Source organism: Cyrtonyx montezumae, unplaced genomic scaffold (assembly GCF_038088225.1).
Source record: "Cyrtonyx montezumae isolate F1298 unplaced genomic scaffold, pur_monq_1.0 scaffold_3, whole genome shotgun sequence".
In the NCBI taxonomy this organism is placed as follows: Eukaryota; Metazoa; Chordata; class Aves; order Galliformes; family Odontophoridae; genus Cyrtonyx; species Cyrtonyx montezumae.
Genome location: NW_027072034.1, coordinates 86,821,052 through 86,839,382, shown reverse-complemented (window position 1 = coordinate 86,839,382; position 18,331 = coordinate 86,821,052). Strand labels below are relative to the sequence as shown.

The 18,331-nt window shown below is 42.0% G+C and overlaps 1 protein-coding gene and 1 long non-coding RNA gene across 2 annotated transcripts in view; both read left to right on the top strand.

The window, feature by feature from the left end:
* Positions 1–15,813, top strand: part of LOC136052867 (uncharacterized) — a 49,658-nt gene extending 33,845 nt beyond the window's left edge. Inside the window, exons 8-10 of the mRNA XM_065743293.1 lie at positions 11,406–11,423; positions 12,093–12,199; positions 15,287–15,813. Coding sequence (XP_065599365.1) covers positions 11,406–11,423; positions 12,093–12,199; positions 15,287–15,298 — 137 coding nt within the window. The 3' untranslated portion in view covers positions 15,299–15,813. The remainder of the gene's footprint in view (positions 1–11,405; positions 11,424–12,092; positions 12,200–15,286) is intronic.
* Positions 1,635–10,822, top strand: LOC136052286 (uncharacterized). The gene is made up of 3 exons (XR_010622534.1): positions 1,635–2,126; positions 3,573–3,645; positions 10,764–10,822. It is a non-coding gene; the product is annotated as an uncharacterized LOC136052286 (long non-coding RNA).
* Positions 15,814–18,331: the final 2,518 nt, after the last annotated feature.

The following is an 18,331-nucleotide window of genomic DNA, read 5'->3' as shown; positions in this document are numbered from 1 at the left end:
TTCCTAAATTAAGGTGATCAGATGCACTGCATCTATCAGCACACACAGACTGACAGAAAGCATCAATGTGAAGCCTGCCTAAAAGTACCTCTCAGATAAAATGTGGCCTTGACTACATCTGTCTTGTTCTTATGGGACTCTAGGAGGTACATACAGAGAATCAAAACACAGAGTTCCCCCAGGTAAACACATTAATGACTATCCAATACTGTAAAAGATTAATCCTGAGTTGTATACTATAAGCTAGGTAACCTCTAAGGACATAGAAACACCAACAAGCTAGAGTGAGTGCCCTGTTCACCCAAGTCCAAGGTGATGGTCGCAGCTTCTACGGGAGAGTTTGACTGCTGTGTTTTCTGTACAGAGCATGTGCATGTCAGAAACTGTAGGATAAAAACTAACTTCCAGTTGTCACACCCAGTTTAATATATTATTAGATACTATGTCTCTTGATGGTGTTATTTTCTTCTTGTGACTACCTTATCTCTGAATCAGCCCATGACAATTCTGCAATCATCTTTTTTAATGCACCTGTGTTGTTCACACTCTTGCTGGGTATGAGCATCTGTTCGGTAAGCTCATACACATCTGTGTCTTTCTAGTTTTCAGTCTGTCACCGTCATCTTCCTGCTTCTCACCAGATGTATATACAAGATTGGGTTGCTGAGTGGTAATGTGTTGGAGGAGACAAAAAGCACAGTACAACTCAGCATGCAAAAAACACAGAAGCATTTCTATTTCAATAGTTGTCTTTGAAACATGCTCACATGGTCAAGACCATTCATTGTCCATAGTTAAGCCAGTATAAGCACAGACTTATAAGTATTTTCTGAAATTTGTCCTCAGCCTCTCAAGGTAAACCTGAGGGAAGCATCATATTCAATTATCATAAGAACATTGGCAGGAAAGTCTGATGCATTTCTTTGGGAAGCTTTTACAGGAACACTCCTTGAGAAGGGTAAACCCTTGAGGAGTACACTCAGACAGAAAGGATAGGCAAAAGATAGAGAATTCTCTCCTCCTGGTACCCAGAAGTCACTAACATGAAAATCTTTTGACCCCATAATGAAATCTTGGCAGCGTTCCAATTTTTCTTCACATGGGAAGACTTGCAGTCTAGACTTCATTGTAGCATGTGAAGCAGAAAAAACGTTTTGTTTATTCCATTACTGATCTATAGATATTTCCAGCAGGAGAGGACATGGTTCATACAGAAATCAGCAGGTTTTTAACCATTACTTAATGGCCACATGGGAACCATACTGCTTCAGGCAGTATCTTTCTGCTACCACATGGAGCCCTTTAAGATTCTGTCTGGTTGGGGCATGAGGAGAAATGAATACAATTTTATCATGTGGAAAACAAAACAAAACAATTTTTATAGGTTTACAACACTGTTCATGATAGGAAAAAAGCAATAAGTTAGGTAAGTAACTTCTAGGAAGAGAGCTACAAGAAGGCCTACTACATCTTACCCCCATTCCCACATTATCCTTTTGAGAATGTCTAACATTACACTCCTTTGGATGTAGTATAGACTAGTCTTCAGCAGATTTTGGTACTGGGATGTTAGGAAATGTACCAGATAAGAAAAAGAAGCCTGAACTTTAAACAAATACATGTTGAGTTTTTTGTTTGTTTTGTAAAAAAATGTTAGTGAGTTGTATGAAAATCAGACAGGAGGGAAGTTAAGGGAAATAAGTGGAGGATGGATGGATGAGTGAGTTCCAGAAGTTCAACTCTTCATTAGCAAAGCTTAGTGATGGCAGAAAGAGGAGAGATTTGCTGTTTCTGCTTTTAGTTATAGAAGATGCCCCAGACTGAATTCTGAAACTGATGTCGAGAAGCAGGATACAAAAATGAAAAGAACCCCTTCCTAGATAGGCTGGGTTTGCTACAGTACCTCATGGAGTAATATTCTATATATTTCTGCAAGTACTTTTTTCTAACACAAATGAGAGCTCAAAGGTCCCTTCTGTGTCTGATCTAGTGCAAGATATGATATATTCTGACATCATAGAGGTTTTATGTGCTGTTGATAGTGGCAGACAATTCTGGTACTTCTTTGAAATACTGTGCAAACACACGACTGAGCTTCGGACAGGGCACTCATCTGATAGTGCTTGGTAAGTTTCCTTTATATGTTTATTTGTCACTCTAGGATAAAATCGACTCTTCCTGCTTTGTGCTTGTCATCTCCTTTACTTCCTCAAAATTCTTTGAAACAGGTGGGAATATCATACTGGGGAAGCTTAGTTGGTGTTCTGATTACAGCTGTTACTTATCTAGTGTTTTGGCTGTTTAAATCAACAGGGTGATTTATTTCCCAAGGAACTGCTTTTTACAAGAATTTATGGTTCTGAGTTATAAGGCATGAACAAAAGGAGGTCTTTTTGACATCACCTACTAAGAAATCTAATGTGCCTCAATAATTCACATAAAATCTCAGCATTTGTTTGTCTACTTAGGGAGGAAACTTGAGTTGATTTCTCTTTCACACAGACTTAGATTATGAAAAGAATCACAGCAATTTAGACTTTGGCTTATAATACTTTACTCATAACCATTTCAAAAAATATTTAACCATCCTGAAACAGCACCCCTTAAAGTTTAGAGCAGATATCAAGTGGACTGTTTTAAGTAAAGAAATGCCATTTACAATGTATGTTTGGAATTAAAGAAAGACAAAACCACTGCTTAGAAGAATTCTGTCTTTCAGCTATTTTTGTTTAAACCAGTATTTCCTGCTTTCACCTAGAACATTTAAGTTATTCTGTGTACAGTGAGTGGGATGATCAATCTTACAGCTACAGTTACTATTTTCATAACTAATTTTTGAAATATTTGCACTTATAATCATAGAAGATGTTCCTATGTATTTTTTATTTTCTGAGATAATCAAAAGTATATGAAAAAATAAAGAAGAAGGGGAAAAAATATGAGAAACACAGACAGGAACATATGAGTGAGAAAGCCTTCTTGAAGTAACTCATTAACTGGAGATAAGGGCACAAATACACTGTTCAGCAGTTGAAGGACAGTTTAGTGATCTCCTGTGACCAAATTTCATAGGTGTCAGAAGCTTCAAAGAGAAGAAAGAGAAGTGGGGAATTTATCGAGTCTTCTCTATCCTCAACTACTCAAACTTCCACATTGTTATGACAGATGATACACACTGTCTTCTTAAGGTTGTTTCCCTCTCAACTTCAGACAGAAGACCTCAACAGCTATAATGAGTGATAAGTGGAGGCTGGCAGAAAAACTGAGTGAATCTGCCAATCTTTTTCACCCTCCTGACACGTTTTTGTTAACATAGGTACTGATCTTTCTGTGGGAGCTAGCTTTTGTACATTTAAAGAATCATCTCCGAAGAAATATGTGTAGTAAAGATTATTTCTGGTGGCTCTTATGAGACCTTACATAGAAAATTACACATGGCATTTGGTTCATCATCACTTCAAGTACTGAATGTCAGGATTTTCATTAATTTCTTGTCTAAAATCATTTTTTTATATGTTCATGGAGAAGAGGGTTCTTTAAATGAAATATGCTTTTGTTGTTATGCTTGAAAGAAAGAGGAGAAAATGTACTAAAGGACTACAAGGAAAAGATGGACAGGATCTTCCCAGTGGTCTGAATATTTTGGTGAGGAAATACCATGCTGTTATCCCCTTTGGCTTGTACATCTCTTTCAAACATAGCTCTTCTGGGAATAGGGTAATTACAATATGGAAAATTTGTGCCAACAAGGAGGCTGAAGACAAGCTCCTCAGACATTTTCATATGAAGGTCAGCAGAATACCATATTTTGAAAAATAAATATAACTCTGTTCTAGGTAAGAAAAAAAATGCATAATGGAAAATCTTGAACAGTTGTTTCAGGAGAGACAGACCAAGAAAATGCAGATAATATGGATTGTGAAGAAGAAGGGAACAAATTAAACAATTCATTTTATTTAGATTTCCCATGGAAAAGGATATTTTTATGTTAATCTGTTATAATAATAAATCTGTAGCAAGTAAACAAAATTAGTGTGAGAAATTGGAGTCAGAATGGTAAGACAGCATCAAAGAAGAGACCTCAAGCCAGAAGAACATATAATTGCCTCTACAATGCAGAACTCCTAAAGACTCTAACGGTTTTTCATGTAATACTCTGGTTGTCTTCCACTAGAAACAAATTATATTCTTGACCAAATATTTTTCCTAGAATTAGACTAATTCCAGAATGAACCAATCCTTATGATTCCTTCTTATTCTTATGTTATTCCTATCTCCCATTGTCGTAGACAGATAGAATGTGTGTCCATGAAAGGAGTGGAAGAAATAGGCTGGGAGTAATGTACTTCAACTCATAAGGAATTGGCAAAAGACATGAAGGCTGGAGGGGAAGAGAGTGTGTCCACTCTGGATGGATCTTATAGTATGTACCTTTCTTCCTTAGAAGTGGAGGATATATCAGTGTCAAAGAACAGTAGTAGACTACAGAGTGTTTTATTAATGACAGAAAAATGAGTAGTCATTCTTATGCTTTCATTCAGATCATCATTAGAACAAAATGCAAAATATTTAATGATTAAATATCATATAGATAGCTGATGGACCTTCTTTTCATTACATCTTTAGTTACTACAGTACAAAAAAGAAAAATCACTTTTGAAGTTTTAACGTGTTGATCACTGCACAGGAATTAGCAGTTTTGATATTACACTGCAAGGCTGTGTTCTGTCAATATCCTGTATTTTGGAGAAGGAACAAAAGTAGCAGTTCTTGGTAAGTTGAAATCGTGAAAAGTGTTAGTTTTATTGTGCAAGGGGAAAGGTTCTAGGGCTATAACAGTGACAAGCAAAGAGGTAATTCAGTAGATTCAGATGAAAGATCCTCTCTTCAGAATGTATATTTATGCATTGTAGTTAGCACAGACTAGAATCGAAAATGAAAACTACATTTGTATGAAATCACAACAGAATGCAACATAAAAGTAATTCTAACTCTGGAACACAGGAAGATGGATATGATATATAAGGGTGAAAATGGCTATATTTATCAAGCTTACCAAAAATATCCTGACAAACCTTATACTCACATATAACTTACTGAGTGGCTTTAGTGGACCTTGATTAGAGTGAATAAGTAAGAGATTTGGGGGTGGGCATTTTGGAGCAAGAATAAGATAATGCATTATGGAAGATAAAGAGCATATTCTGGAGTTGTATTGAACTTCAAAGTTTTGTTTAAGTAAGAAAGAAATATACCAAATACTAGAGAGTTCCTTTAAGAATCTAAAATAAAAAGAAAAGGATTTTTTATGGGACTTAAATTGGCAAAACCTGATGATACTCACTTGGATTCTCTTGGAGATCACAGAAAGAAAAGAGACAGACAACACACCACATTTAACAATAGATAAGCAGAGAGGAATTGTGGTGCCAAAGAAAGTGTGTATGTGCATGAGTGAAGGAACCTACTCTGATCTGGCTTTTGTGAAAACACACTGACTAAGAAAACCAGTTTAATGTTATAGATAGTGTGCTAACTAGAACCAGATTAAGAGAGACTGCACATCCACCTACAGGAAACCTGGGAAAATACAATTTTTCTCAAATTAGGGAATCTAATACTAACCCTTGACCATTGGATCCAGAAAACAAAAGCAAAAATCCAAACATTAAAATGCTGGTTTCATTGAAATGAGTGATTAATCTTCCACAAAATTCACTAGTTTCAAGATCTCTCTTCTTAGCTTCTATCAAGTATCTCCTTCCACTATTTAGAATTGTTTAAGTTATTTTTACCATGTCTGGCTGTCTACCTGCTGTCTGGCTATTAAGATTTCATAAGGATTCCTAGCAAACAGGTGGGGAAAAAGGAGAAGAAAATGGTCAAACTAATCTCAGAAAGAAAATCAGGAACAATTCAAAATGCTAACTAGAGATAATTCTGTAACAACACCCACAAGGGCATAAGAAATGTTAAATGTGGATTAAAGAAGGTATGTCACAATGAATTTCTGTAGCAGGGGAAATCTTTACACACATAGACACAAAACCACAACATTCAAGTATTTACAGTTTCAGATATAGACAAGTAGACTTAGTGTCTACAGTTTAACAGTTTTTCTCTGATCTCTAATATTTTCCATATTGTCATCATTTTATGCAAGGAAACGTAAGAGAAAGTTAATAGAAAAGATGGAGCTGACAAGTCCTGTGACATGAGAAATGGAAGCACAGTTGAAATCCCATTGGCTTTTCTTCACAATATAATAAACTTTACAATATATTTTCACACTATTTTTGCACTAAAGACATCAAGGATGTTGTCCACATATTTATCTCCAGGATGAGTGGAAGTGAATCAGCATTGCAGAATCAAGCCTTCACAATTTAAATCCGTATTTTACTCAATAGATGCTAAAGGAAAATTAATTAATTAATTAATTAATTGGGCTGGAAAAGACCTCAAGGATCACCAGATTCCAACTTCCCTGCCACAAGGAGGCAGGGTTGTCAACTGCTAGCTCAAGAACTAGATCAGGTTGCCCACGGCCCCATTCAACCTGGCCTTGAATGCCTCCAGGAACAGGGCATCCACAGACACACTGGACAACCTGTTCCAGCACCTCGCCACCTCTGTGAAAATCATCCTCCTGACATCTAATCCAAATCTTCCCTCCTCTAGTTTTAAATGAATCCCCATTGTCCTATCACTATCTACCTGCATAAAAGGTTGATTTCCCTTCTGTTTATAATCCCCCTTTAAATATTAGAAGGCCATAATGAGGTCTCTCTGCAGCCTTCTCTTCTCCACACTGAACAAGTCCAGCTCCTTCATCTTATCTTTGTAGGAAAGGTACTTCGGCCCTCTGATTATCCTTTTTTTTTGTGGACCCTAATGTCTTTTCTGTGTTGAGGATCCCAGATCTAGATGCAGTACTCCAGATGGGGCTTCATGAAGGTAAAGAGGGACGTGTGAGGAAGAATCACCTCCCTTGCCCTGCTGGCCACTTGTCTTTTGATACAGCCCAGGATACTGTTTGGCCTTCCAGGCTGCAAGTGCACTTTACTGGCTCATTGTAAGTTTTTCATCTATGAGAATTGCTAAGTCCTTTTCAGTAGGGCTACTCTCAAAGAATTCTTCTCTCTGTATGTTCTCCTGACTCAGCTGGTGCAAGAGCCTACCAGGGGAGATGCCTTGCTTGACCTACTTTTCACTAACAGGGAAGGACTAGTAGGGGATGTGAAGGTTGGAGATTGTCTTGGCCGGAGTGACCATGAAATGGTGGAGTTTGCTATTCTGGGTGACGTCAAGAGGGTGACTAGCAAAACTATTACCTTGGACTTCCAGAGGGCAGACTTTGACCTGTTCAGGACGCTTGTTGCAAGGGTCCCTTGGAACTTGCTCCTGAAGGGTAAAGGGGTCCAGGAAGCCTGGATGCTCCTCAAGATGGAAATCTTAAAGGCACAGGAGCAGGCAGTCCCGGAGTCCTGTAAGTCAAGCTGGAGGAGCAAAAGACCAGTGTGGATGAACCGGGAACTTTTGTTGAGACTCCGAGAGAAAAAGAGAGTCTATGTCCTCTGGAAGATGGGTCAGGCTACTTGGGGTGACTACAGAGAACTGGCCAAGATCTGCAGGCAGAAAATTAGAAATGCTAAAGCCCAGCTTGAAATTAGGCTGGCTACTGCTGTAAAGGAGAACAGGAAACCCTTTTACAAATATATTAACAGCAGGAGAAAAACTAAGGAAAATTTCCCTCCTTTACTCAATGAGGCAGGCAATATAACCACAGACGATAAGGAAAAGGCTGAGGTTCTCAATGCCTTCTTCACATCTGTCTTTAATAGACAGGACAGTTATCCACATGGTACTTGCCCTGACCTGGAAGTCCGGGACGGGGTGCATAATGCACCCCCTGTGATTCAAGCAGAGACGGTCAGAGATCTTCTCCTCCATCTGAACTGCCACAAGTCCATGGGGCCAGATGGGATCCACCCAAGGGTGCTGAGGGAGCTAGCAGAGGTGATTGCCGAGCCACTTTCTGCCATCTATCAGCATTCCTGGTTATCTGGAGAGGTCCCACAAGATTGGAGGCTTGCCGATGTGACTCCCATCTTCAAGAAAGGCCGTAAGGAAGACCCGGGGAACTACAGGCCTGTCAGCCTGACCTCGGTATCAGGGAAAGTTATGGAACAGATGATATTGAGGGAGATCACACGACACGTGCATGGCAATAAAGGGATCAGACCCAGCCAGCACGGGTTCACCAAGGGCAGGTCGTGCTTGTCCAACCTCATCTCCTTCTATGACTGGGTGACCAGACAGGTAGATGAGGGAAAGGCTGTTGATGTAGTCTACCTGGACTTCAGCAAGGCCTTTGACACGGTCTCCCACAGTATTCTCCTAAGGAAACTGGCAGCCTGTGGTGTGGACAGGTTCACTCTTCTCTGGGTGGAGAACTGGCTGGAGGGCCGTGCCCAGAGGGTAGTGGTTAATGGAGTTAAGTCCAGCTGGCGTCCTGTAACGAGTGGTGTCCCCCAAGGGTCAGTTTTGGGGCCCATCTTGTTTAATATCTTTATTGATGACCTAGACGAGGGAATTGAGTGTATGCTCAGTAAGTTTGCAGATGACACAAAGCTGGGAGGATGTGTCAAACTGCCTGAGGGTAGGGAGGCCCTTCAGAGGGATTTGGATAGGCTGAATAGCTGGGCTGAGCTAAATGGGATGAGGTTCAATAAGACCAAGTGCCGGGTCCTGCACTTTGGCCACAATAACCCCATGCAATGCTATAGGCTTGGGGCAGAATGGCTTGAAGAATGTAAAGAGGAAAAGGACCTGGGGGTGTTGGTTGATGCTCGGCTCAACATGAGCCGGCAGTGTGCCCAGGTGGCTAAGAAGGCCAACAGCATCCTGGCCTGTATTAGAAATAGTGTAGCCAGCAGGAGCAGGGAGGTGATCATCCCCCTGTACTCAGCTCTGGTACGGCCGCACCTCGAGTACTGTGTTCAGTTTTGGGCCCCTCACTACAAGAAGGACATTGAGGCCCTGGAGCGTGTTCAGAGAAGGGCAACAAAACTGGTGAGGGGCCTGGAGCACAAGTCTTATGAGGAGCGGCTGAGGGAGCTGGGATTGTTTAGTCTGGAGAAGAGGAGGCTCAGAGGAGACCTTATTGCACTCTACCACTTCCTGAAGGGGGGTTGTGGTGAGGAGGGGGTAGGTCTCTTCTCCCTGATAAGTAATGACAGGACGAGAGGGAATGGCCACAAGTTGCGCCGGGGAAGATTTAGATTAGACCTGAGGAAGCATTTCTTTTCTGAAAGAGTGGTCAGGCACTGGAATGGCCTGCCTAGGGAGGTGGTTGAGGCACCATCCCTAGCGCTGTTCAAGAAGCGTTTAGATGAGGTGCTAAAGGACTTAATTTAGTAGTTGGGTAGAGATAGTGATAGGAGGATGGTTGGACTAGATGATCTTATAGGTCCTTTCCAACCTTATGAACTTATGAACTTATGAACTTATGAACTTATGAACTTATGTATATAGATCTGTGATTGTCCAGACCCAAGTGCAAAACTTTGCTTTGTTGAACATCATTATGTTTACATGGGCCCACCGTTTGAGTTTCTCTAGGTTCATCTGAATGGCATTCCTTCCTTCTGCTGTCTCAACTGCACCACTCAGCTTTATGTCATGATCAAACTTGCTGAGAGTGCACTTGAACTCATCATCTGTGTCATGAATAAAGATGTGAAAGAGTACCAGTCCCAAGACAGACCCCTGGAGAACATCACTCATCACCAGCCTCCACCTAGACATAGAGCCATTGATCACAACATTCTGGCTGAGACCTTCCAGCCAATTTTTTATCCACTGAATAGTCCACCCTTCAAATCTGTATCTCTACATTCTTTCATAATACCTTTATTATTTCTTTATATTACTGTATCATGTAATTGTGCTCTGTTTATGAGAAATATTTTGTGACATAAATTAAACTGCCTGACATGACTTACTATTTCTTTGCAAAACAAAAACAAACAAACAAAACCAACCAATCAAACAAACAACAACAAAACCAACCACGTCATTTACGGATCTTCTGAGAAACTGTAGTTTAAAAATATGTAGATTATTGGTCTGTAGGATTCCATTTATTTGTTTGCTTGCTTCATCTTATTTTATAAAACTGTGGGACAGTGATGGCTTTAAGTGAAATAAGGCAGACATTTTAGAAAAATCTTCACTCAAAACCCAAGGAAATGAGCATACACAGACAGATAAAGACCCAGTAGAGGGAGAAATGAGAGTATTAGTTTGGATACTACTCATTGTCCATCTTAGTGCAGAAGAACAGAAAATTAAATTATTTTTTCCAGTTGGCAGCTCAGCTATTAAGTTCAGCTCTTTGGACAGTATCCAGAAAAAAAAAATTATACTTGCTCTGTACATTTATATTTTAAATACCTAAGCTACATTCTATTCAAATTTTATATTGATTTTTATTCAAATGGCATATACAGCATAGGATATTTAGTATACACTATACAAAGCCATATTATAATCAAATGTGAATGTAATTGTCTTTTAGCCTGAAGTCTATGAACTTGCAAACTCAGCCTGATAGATCTTATTTAATCTCGAATTCACCATCCAGACTCCAATAAAAGTACTTCTGCAAAAACAAACGAGCAAACTAAAACCACCATTGTTTGTAATTTGGTTGTTAAACCATTAATGGAGGCTCTGGGCTACATTGCTTTCTGTTTCAGGGAAGAATGATGCAATCATACCACCAGCTGTGGCCATCTTTTCACCATCAAAGCAAGAGATTCAACAGAAGAACAAGGCCACACTTGTATGCCTGGCCTCTGGTTTCTACCCTGATCAACTCAGTCTAGTCTGGAAGGTGAATGGTGTGAAGAGGACAGAAGGGGTGGGGACAGATGAGATGTCCACATCAAGAGGGAGCACTTACGCATTGACCAGCAGACTGAGAATCTCAGCCCAAGAGTGGTTCAACCCTCTGAATCGTTTTGAGTGTATTGCTGAATTTTTTAAGAATGAAACACTGGAATCAATACACAAATTCATCTATGGTGATGCTGGTGAGTAAAAAGATAAATATGGAGCTCATCCCCTGTAGACTTCTTTCTCTAGCACAATTAGTCATTATTTACAAGTATGCTTGTTGGCAGTCTAGTACATTTAACTAGATCAGTGAGTATCTAGAAAATTGAAAGCAATCAGAAGAATCTGATCATATTTTTCTCTGAATTAGCTAAAAGTCATATTATTCTCATTCCCACACACATCCTTCACAATACAAGGAATTTGAATAAATGCAAGGCAAAATGTTCTGTTAAGTATCTGATCTCAAATAATAACTAGTATTTTTTTCCTTCTACTTCTAGGCTGTGATATCTTCAGAGGTAAGTTAAGTCATTGATTTTTTGCCCTCTTGACAATGAATCTGTTAATTTATGCAATGAAAGTTGTGTCTTAAGTGCAAGTGTCTCAATGAATACTGTGTTTGTTCTTCCTGTCAGACACTTCTATTTATGCCTTATGTACACAGATGCAGGTACATGTGTATACACATACATACATATTATATAAGAATGTATGAACATTCAACTTTTGTCTGTTTTCACGAATCTTTCCATGAAACTATCTGCCAAAACTGATCATTTTAGCATAAATATATCAACAAGAGCAACACAGTTATATGTAAAATGAAGATAAATGTTGATTTTCTAGTGAGAAGTTAGATCACTGACTTAGCTAAGTAATTCTGCAGCATGTTGTCTCCTTACATACACTGCAAAATTAGAATAAATGATATTCTTATCTGAAAGACTTCAATCCAATTTCATTTGATGTCCCTCAAATCCTCTTTCTTCAGACCATTATCTAATAAGTTCCATCACTATGAATGCAAACACAAACAAACAAAAATCGAGTACAATTAAATGAATATTGCACATGTATTCCTCACTGGGAGTTTATAGGTTGAAAAAATAATAAGCTTGACCAGGAAAAATTTTCTAAAGAAATGTTTGTTTGCTCTTTATTTTATTTCTATTTTTCTCCCTTTTCAGAAAACTATCAGAGAAGTGCTACAGCTGGGAAGTTTGTATATATAATGCTCATTTTCAAGAGTATTTTGTATGGGATATTTGTGATGGGGATGATGCTTTGGTACAAGGTGAGAAGTGAAGTTCTTCCACTCTGTGCATATTAATCCTGATTCATTCTAACTGTACCTGAGAAAACTTTGGATAACATGAAGTCTTGCAATTGATATTTATATAAATCTCTCTCTTTTATATGCAACTGTATATCTCATCTATGTTAAGAGAACAAGTTAGTGAGGATGACATGAAACATAGAATCATAGAATCATAGAATCACAGAATAATAGGGGTTGAAAGGGACCTCAAGAGATCATCGAATCCAACCCCCCTGCCAAAGCAGGTTCCCTACACCAGGTCACACAGGTAGGCGTCCAGGTGGGTCTTGAATATCTCCAGAGAAGGAGATTCCACACCCCCCCTGTGCAGCCTGTGCCAGTGCTCCATCACCCTCACCGTAAAGAAGTTCTTGTGCGCATTCGTGCAGAACCTCCTGTGCTGCAGTTTCTGTCCATTCCCCCTTGTCCTGTCTCCACACACTGCTGAAAAGAGTCTGGCCTTGCCATTTTGTCCCCTACACCTCAGATATTTATAAACCTGGTCCCCTCTCAGTCTTATTTTCTCAAGGCTAAAGAGACCCAGTTCACTTAGCCTTTCTTCATAGGGGAGATCCTCCAGGCCCTTCACCATCTTTGTGGCCCTGTGCTGGACTCTTTCCAAGAGATCCCTGTCTTTTTTATACTGGGGAGCCCAGAACTGGACACAGTACTCCAGATGAGGCCTCACCAGGGCAGAGTAGAGAGGGAGGATCACCTCCCTTGACCTGCTGGCCACGCTCTTTTTAATGCATCCCAGAATGCCATTGGCTCTCAGGGCACACTGCTGGCTCATGGTCAACCTGTTGTCCACCAGGACACCCAGGTCCCTCTCTACAGAGCTCCTCTCCAGCAGGTCATCCCCCAGCCTGTACTGGTGCATGCAATTATTCCTCCCTAGGTGCAAGACTCCACACTTGCTTTTGTTAAATTTCATCCAGTTTCTGACTGCCCAGCTCTCCATCCTGTCCATGTCTTGCTGAATGGCAGCACAGCCTTCAGGCGTGTCAGCCAATTTTCCCATCTTTGTATCATCAGCAAATTGCTGAGGGTGGCCACTATCCCCTCATCAAGGTCATTGATGTAGATGTTGAACAAGACTGGACCCAGCACAGACCCCTGTGGGACACCGCTGGTTACAGGTCGCCAACCGGACTCTGCACCGCCAACAACAACCCTCTGCACTCTGCCAGTCAGCCAGTTCTCAGCCTACTTCACTGTGCACTCATCTATCCCACACTTCCTCAGCTTTGTTATAAGGATGTCATGGGAGACAGTATCAAATACCTTGCTGAAATCAAGGTAGACTACATCCACCACCCTCCCCCCATACACCCAGCCAGTGACAACATCATAGAAGGCCACCAGGTTGGTCAAGCATGACCTCCCCTTGGTGAACCCATGCTGGCTACTCCTGATAACCTCCTTTTTTTTTCCAATTGTCTGGAGATAGCATCCAGCACAAGCTATTCCATCACCTTTCCAGGGACAGAGGTGAGGCTGACTGGCCTACAATTACCAGTATCTTCCTTCTTGCCCTTTTTGAAGACTGTCTCCTCTCCTCTCCTCTCCTCTCCTCTCCTCTCCTCTCCTCTCCTCTCCTCTCCTCTCCTCTCCTCTCCTCTCCTCTCCTCTCCTCTCCTCTCCTCTCCTCTCCTCTCCTCTCCTCTCCTCTCCTCTCCTCTCCTCTCCTCTCCTCTCCTCTCCTCTCCTCTCCTCTCCTCTCCTCTCCTCTCCTCTCCTCTCCTCTCCTCTCCTCTCCTCTCCTCTCCTCTCCTCTCCTCTCCTCTCCTCTCCTCTCCTCTCCTCTCCTCTCCTCTCCTCTCCTCTCCTCTCCTCTCCTCTCCTCTCCTCTCCTCTCCTCTCCTCTCCTCTCCTCTCCTCTCCCCTCCCCTCCCCTCCCCTCCCCTCCCCTCCCCTCCCCTCCCCTCCCCTCCCCTCCCCTCCCCTCCCCTCCCCTCCCCTCCCCTCCCCTCCCCTCCCCTCCCCTCCCCTCCCCTCCCCTCCCCTCCCCTCCCCTCCCCTCCCCTCCCCTCCCCTCCCCTCCCCTCCCCTCCCCTCCCCTCCCCTCCCCTCCCCTCCCCTCCCCTCCCCTCCCCTCCCCTCCCCTCCCCTCCCCTCCCCTCCCCTCCCCTCCCCTCCCCTCCCCTCCCCTCCCCTCCCCTCCCCTCCCCTCCCCTCCCCTCCCCTCCCCTCCCCTCCCCTCCCCTCCCCTCCCCTCCCCTCCCCTCCCCTCCCCTCCCCTCCCCTCCCCTCCCCTCCCCTCCCCTCCCCTCCCCTCCCCTCCCCTCCCCTCCCCTCCCCTCCCCTCCCCTCCCCTCCCCTCCCCTCCCCTCCCCTCCCCTCCCCTCCCCTCCCCTCCCCTCCCCTCCCCTCCCCTCCCCTCCCCTCCCCTCCCCTCCCCTCCCCTCCCCTCCCCTCCCCTCCCCTCTCCTCTCCTCTCCTCTCCTCTCCTCTCCTCTCCTCTCCTCTCCTCTCCTCTCCTCTCCTCTCCTCTCCTCTCCTCTCCTCTCCTCTCCTCTCCTCTCCTCTCCTCTCCTCTCCTCTCCTCTCCTCTCCTCCTCCCTCCCCATCCCTCTAACCCTTCACCTCCCCCTCTCCCTAACCCTCCCCCTAACCCTTCACCTCCCCTTCCCCCGCCCCCTCCACCTCCATCTCCACCTCCCCCTCCCTCTCTCCCTCTCTTCTTCCTCTCCCTCTCCCTCACTTCTTCCTCTTCCTCTCCCTCTCTTCTTCCTCTCATCTCCCTCCCCCCCCTCCCTTCCCCTTCCCTTCCATGAACCTATTACTTTAACGCAGATGAAACAATCATTTTCCACCTAAATACATTATGAATTCTAAATCCTTTTTGAAATTTTTGTTGTTGTTGTTGCAAATAAAACCATCTAATTCTTATATTTGTAAGAAGAATTGAATCCTTAGTAGCCTGACCTCTGGAATTTTTGATTATTTCTTTTCTTTCCTTCTCACTCAAAGATTCACTTACTTAATTGTCATTGCTTGTATTTCAGTAATTCTCAGTGGCTCATCCTTAATCTCCTGTTCTTTTCCTTCCTTTTTTTTCAGAAAATGTACTAGATATACTTTGCCCTGAAGACGAAGAGAAATATTATGCAAGTGCCTCAAATCTTTTAATACAAGTTTTGATTTGCTTCATGAACCAGTAAACCAACTACATGGGAATCTGCACCTATTCTGGCTTGCTTTCAGAATTGCCTTTTGATTAAAGTATATCCTTAATAAGGTTCTCTGTTTTTTCCTTTAAAAGCTATGATAGCATGACAGAAATGTTTGATTTCTGCTGTTCTCTAAGAACAGAATGGGTACAATTGATTCTACAATTGGTGATGTAGAAATGAAGTACATCTGTGTTTTTAGAGACGAAAACTTCATATCCCAACCCAGGTTATCTTGACACATTTTAAAATGCATATGGCATTATATAAGGAAAAGGAAATCTTCATACCCTCACTATGGTGAGGGAGAGAGGAAGGATGCAGTAAAGAGAAAGAGAAGGCAGAGGGGGAGGGAGGGAGATGGAGAAAGAGGGAGAAGAGAAAAGAGGAGAAAGAGAGAGACGAAGGAGGGAGGAGGAAGGAAGAAAGAAGAGATGGGGAGAGAGAGGGGAAAATGGAGGGCTGTAGGTTGGAGGAGGTGGGATAGGAAGGAGGGAGAAGAGGGAGGTAAAGGGGGCAGGGAGAGAGAGAGGTAGAAGGGCATGGGGGAGAGAGGAAGTGGGAGGAAGAAAAGGGGAAAAGGTTTGTGTGGAAGGGGAGGGTGAAGAGAGATAGAAGGGGTGGAAAGAGAGGAAGAAGGAGGGGGAAGGGTGAGATAGATATCAGAAGGTGAGGTGAGATGGGATGAACAGAGAGTTGGGAGGAAGAGAACGAGTGCTGTCCAAAACAATAAATACTGAAAATAAGCAAGTATTATGTTCAAAAGATAAACCACAATGCCCTCTTCCCTTCCTGGACAGGATATATACTTGCAAACATTTTAAAAATATTCTCTTTGCAACATGGCACTATACATATCAAACTTAAATGTTGTGCTGCACATTGTCACAGTGTGAACCTGTAGAAATAGGGAGAACAGAAAAATGAAAGTAGAATATAATTCTCAAGAATATGAGATTATTTTCCTTGAAAAAATGTTAAATAGTGTTTACTGTTTTTAAAATTAAATACAAGAAATGGGAGAGGGGACTAAAATAACAACTGGGAAGAGCTGCAGGTGTCAACCTTAAATGGGAAATATATGTCAGGGAGATTATTGTGAAGAGTAAGCAGCAATGCCAGAAGATTATTAATCTTTGAGAGTGCCTCTTTCATCCACTTTGCACTTCATTATATTAGCTTGTGGAACAACTTAAACAATTAGTGATTCAGAAGCACCTCACATGGGAATAAATGGAAAACAATTATAGATTCATAGATATATCCTAAATGGAAACAAGAGTAGTGCAGGCCAAGATATAGGAGCACTGGTGGAATCTTGGAAGCAGAAAAATTGTGAAAGTAAAAGCAAAGCAGAAGGTATAGGAAACAAAGAAACTCTGAGGGGATAGCCGGGATCTTCTAGGAGAAAACATAGCCAGGGAAAATATCTCAGAAGGTCTCAGCAGAAAATGTTGCTTCAGGATCATGATAGAAGCGTTTGGGTTGGAAGAGACCTTAAAGGTTGCATTGTTCTGATCCCCCCCTTTCATGGGCAGGGATACCTTCAATGCTCAAAGCTCCATTCAACCCGGAGTTGAACAGTTCCGGGGATGGGGAATCCATAACTTCTTTGAGGAATGTTCCAGCACTTTACGAGCTTCATAGTAGAGTTTCTTACTAATATCTAATCTAAATCTCCCCTCTTTCAGTTTAAAACCAATCCCCTGTATCCCATCACTATCAAACAGTGCAAAAAGTCAGTCTCTTTCCTGTTTATAATCTTCCTGCATGTATTGGAAGGCCACTATGAAGTCTCCCTGGAGACTTCTCTTCTCCAGGCTAAAAAATTCCAGCTCCCTCAGCCTGTCTTCATAGGTGAGATGCTCCAGCCCTCTGATAATTTTTGTGGCCCTCCTTTAGACTCACTTCAATTTCTTCATGTTCTTTTTATGTTGGGGGCCCCAGATCACCTCCCTCAACCTGCTAACTACACTTCTTTTGATGTAACCCAGGATGTGGTTGGTTTTCTGGGGTGTAAACATACATTGCTTATGTATGTTTTTCATCAACCTACACCCACAAGTCCATCTCCTTAGGGGAAATGATGTGCCTAAATGTGTTTGAAAATGTCCTTAAGTGAACAGCAGTTAAGTTTTAGCTAAAACAGGATGTGGTTTGACATTTACTCAAAAAGATCCTCTGATAACTTATTGGCCTCTCTTACCACAGCAACACCTTAACCTCTCAGGATGAAGCAGAAAGGCGCAGCTGTCTATTCACTATATTACAGTTGGATAGCAATAGTGACATATATGGGTCTTATGAAAGCCAGTGGGGTTTTTTGTCTTGTTATCACACAATCTTGTTGAAGTCTGCAGATGTTTTTTGCATGCACAGCTGCCATTTCCGTTGTAAAACAACAACAGAAAAAAAGATTTGTGGGAGGTTGCTGGTCTGCTTTAAAAAAAAGGTGGTTTCAACGTGTCTTGAAACAACAAAACAAGATATATAGATGACAAAAATTTTGATGGAAAGACTACAGGAGATGTCTCAGTACAAATTTCTGTTCGAAATGTAATTCGAAAGTTATATCATGTTGCTCAAGGTTTTGTCCTGTTGAATTCTGAATATCATCAAGGACACAGATTCAATGACTTCTCTGAGAAACTTCTTCCAATGCTAAGGACCATTAAGAGGAAGTATTTGTTCCTTATGTCTAATGAGTTTCTCTTGCTGCATATTGTTCCCGCTGTCCTTTCACTATGTCCCTCTAAAGCTTCAACTCTGTTTGTGTTAGAGACACAAAATTAGCTATCCTTCAGCCTACTCCTCTCCAAGGCGAACAAAACTAATTGCCTAACCCTAACTTCTCATTGCCTGAGCATCCTCTCTAGTGCCCTGATCATTTTAGTAGTGTTCAGCTGAACTCTCTCCTTTGTTGATACTTCTCTTG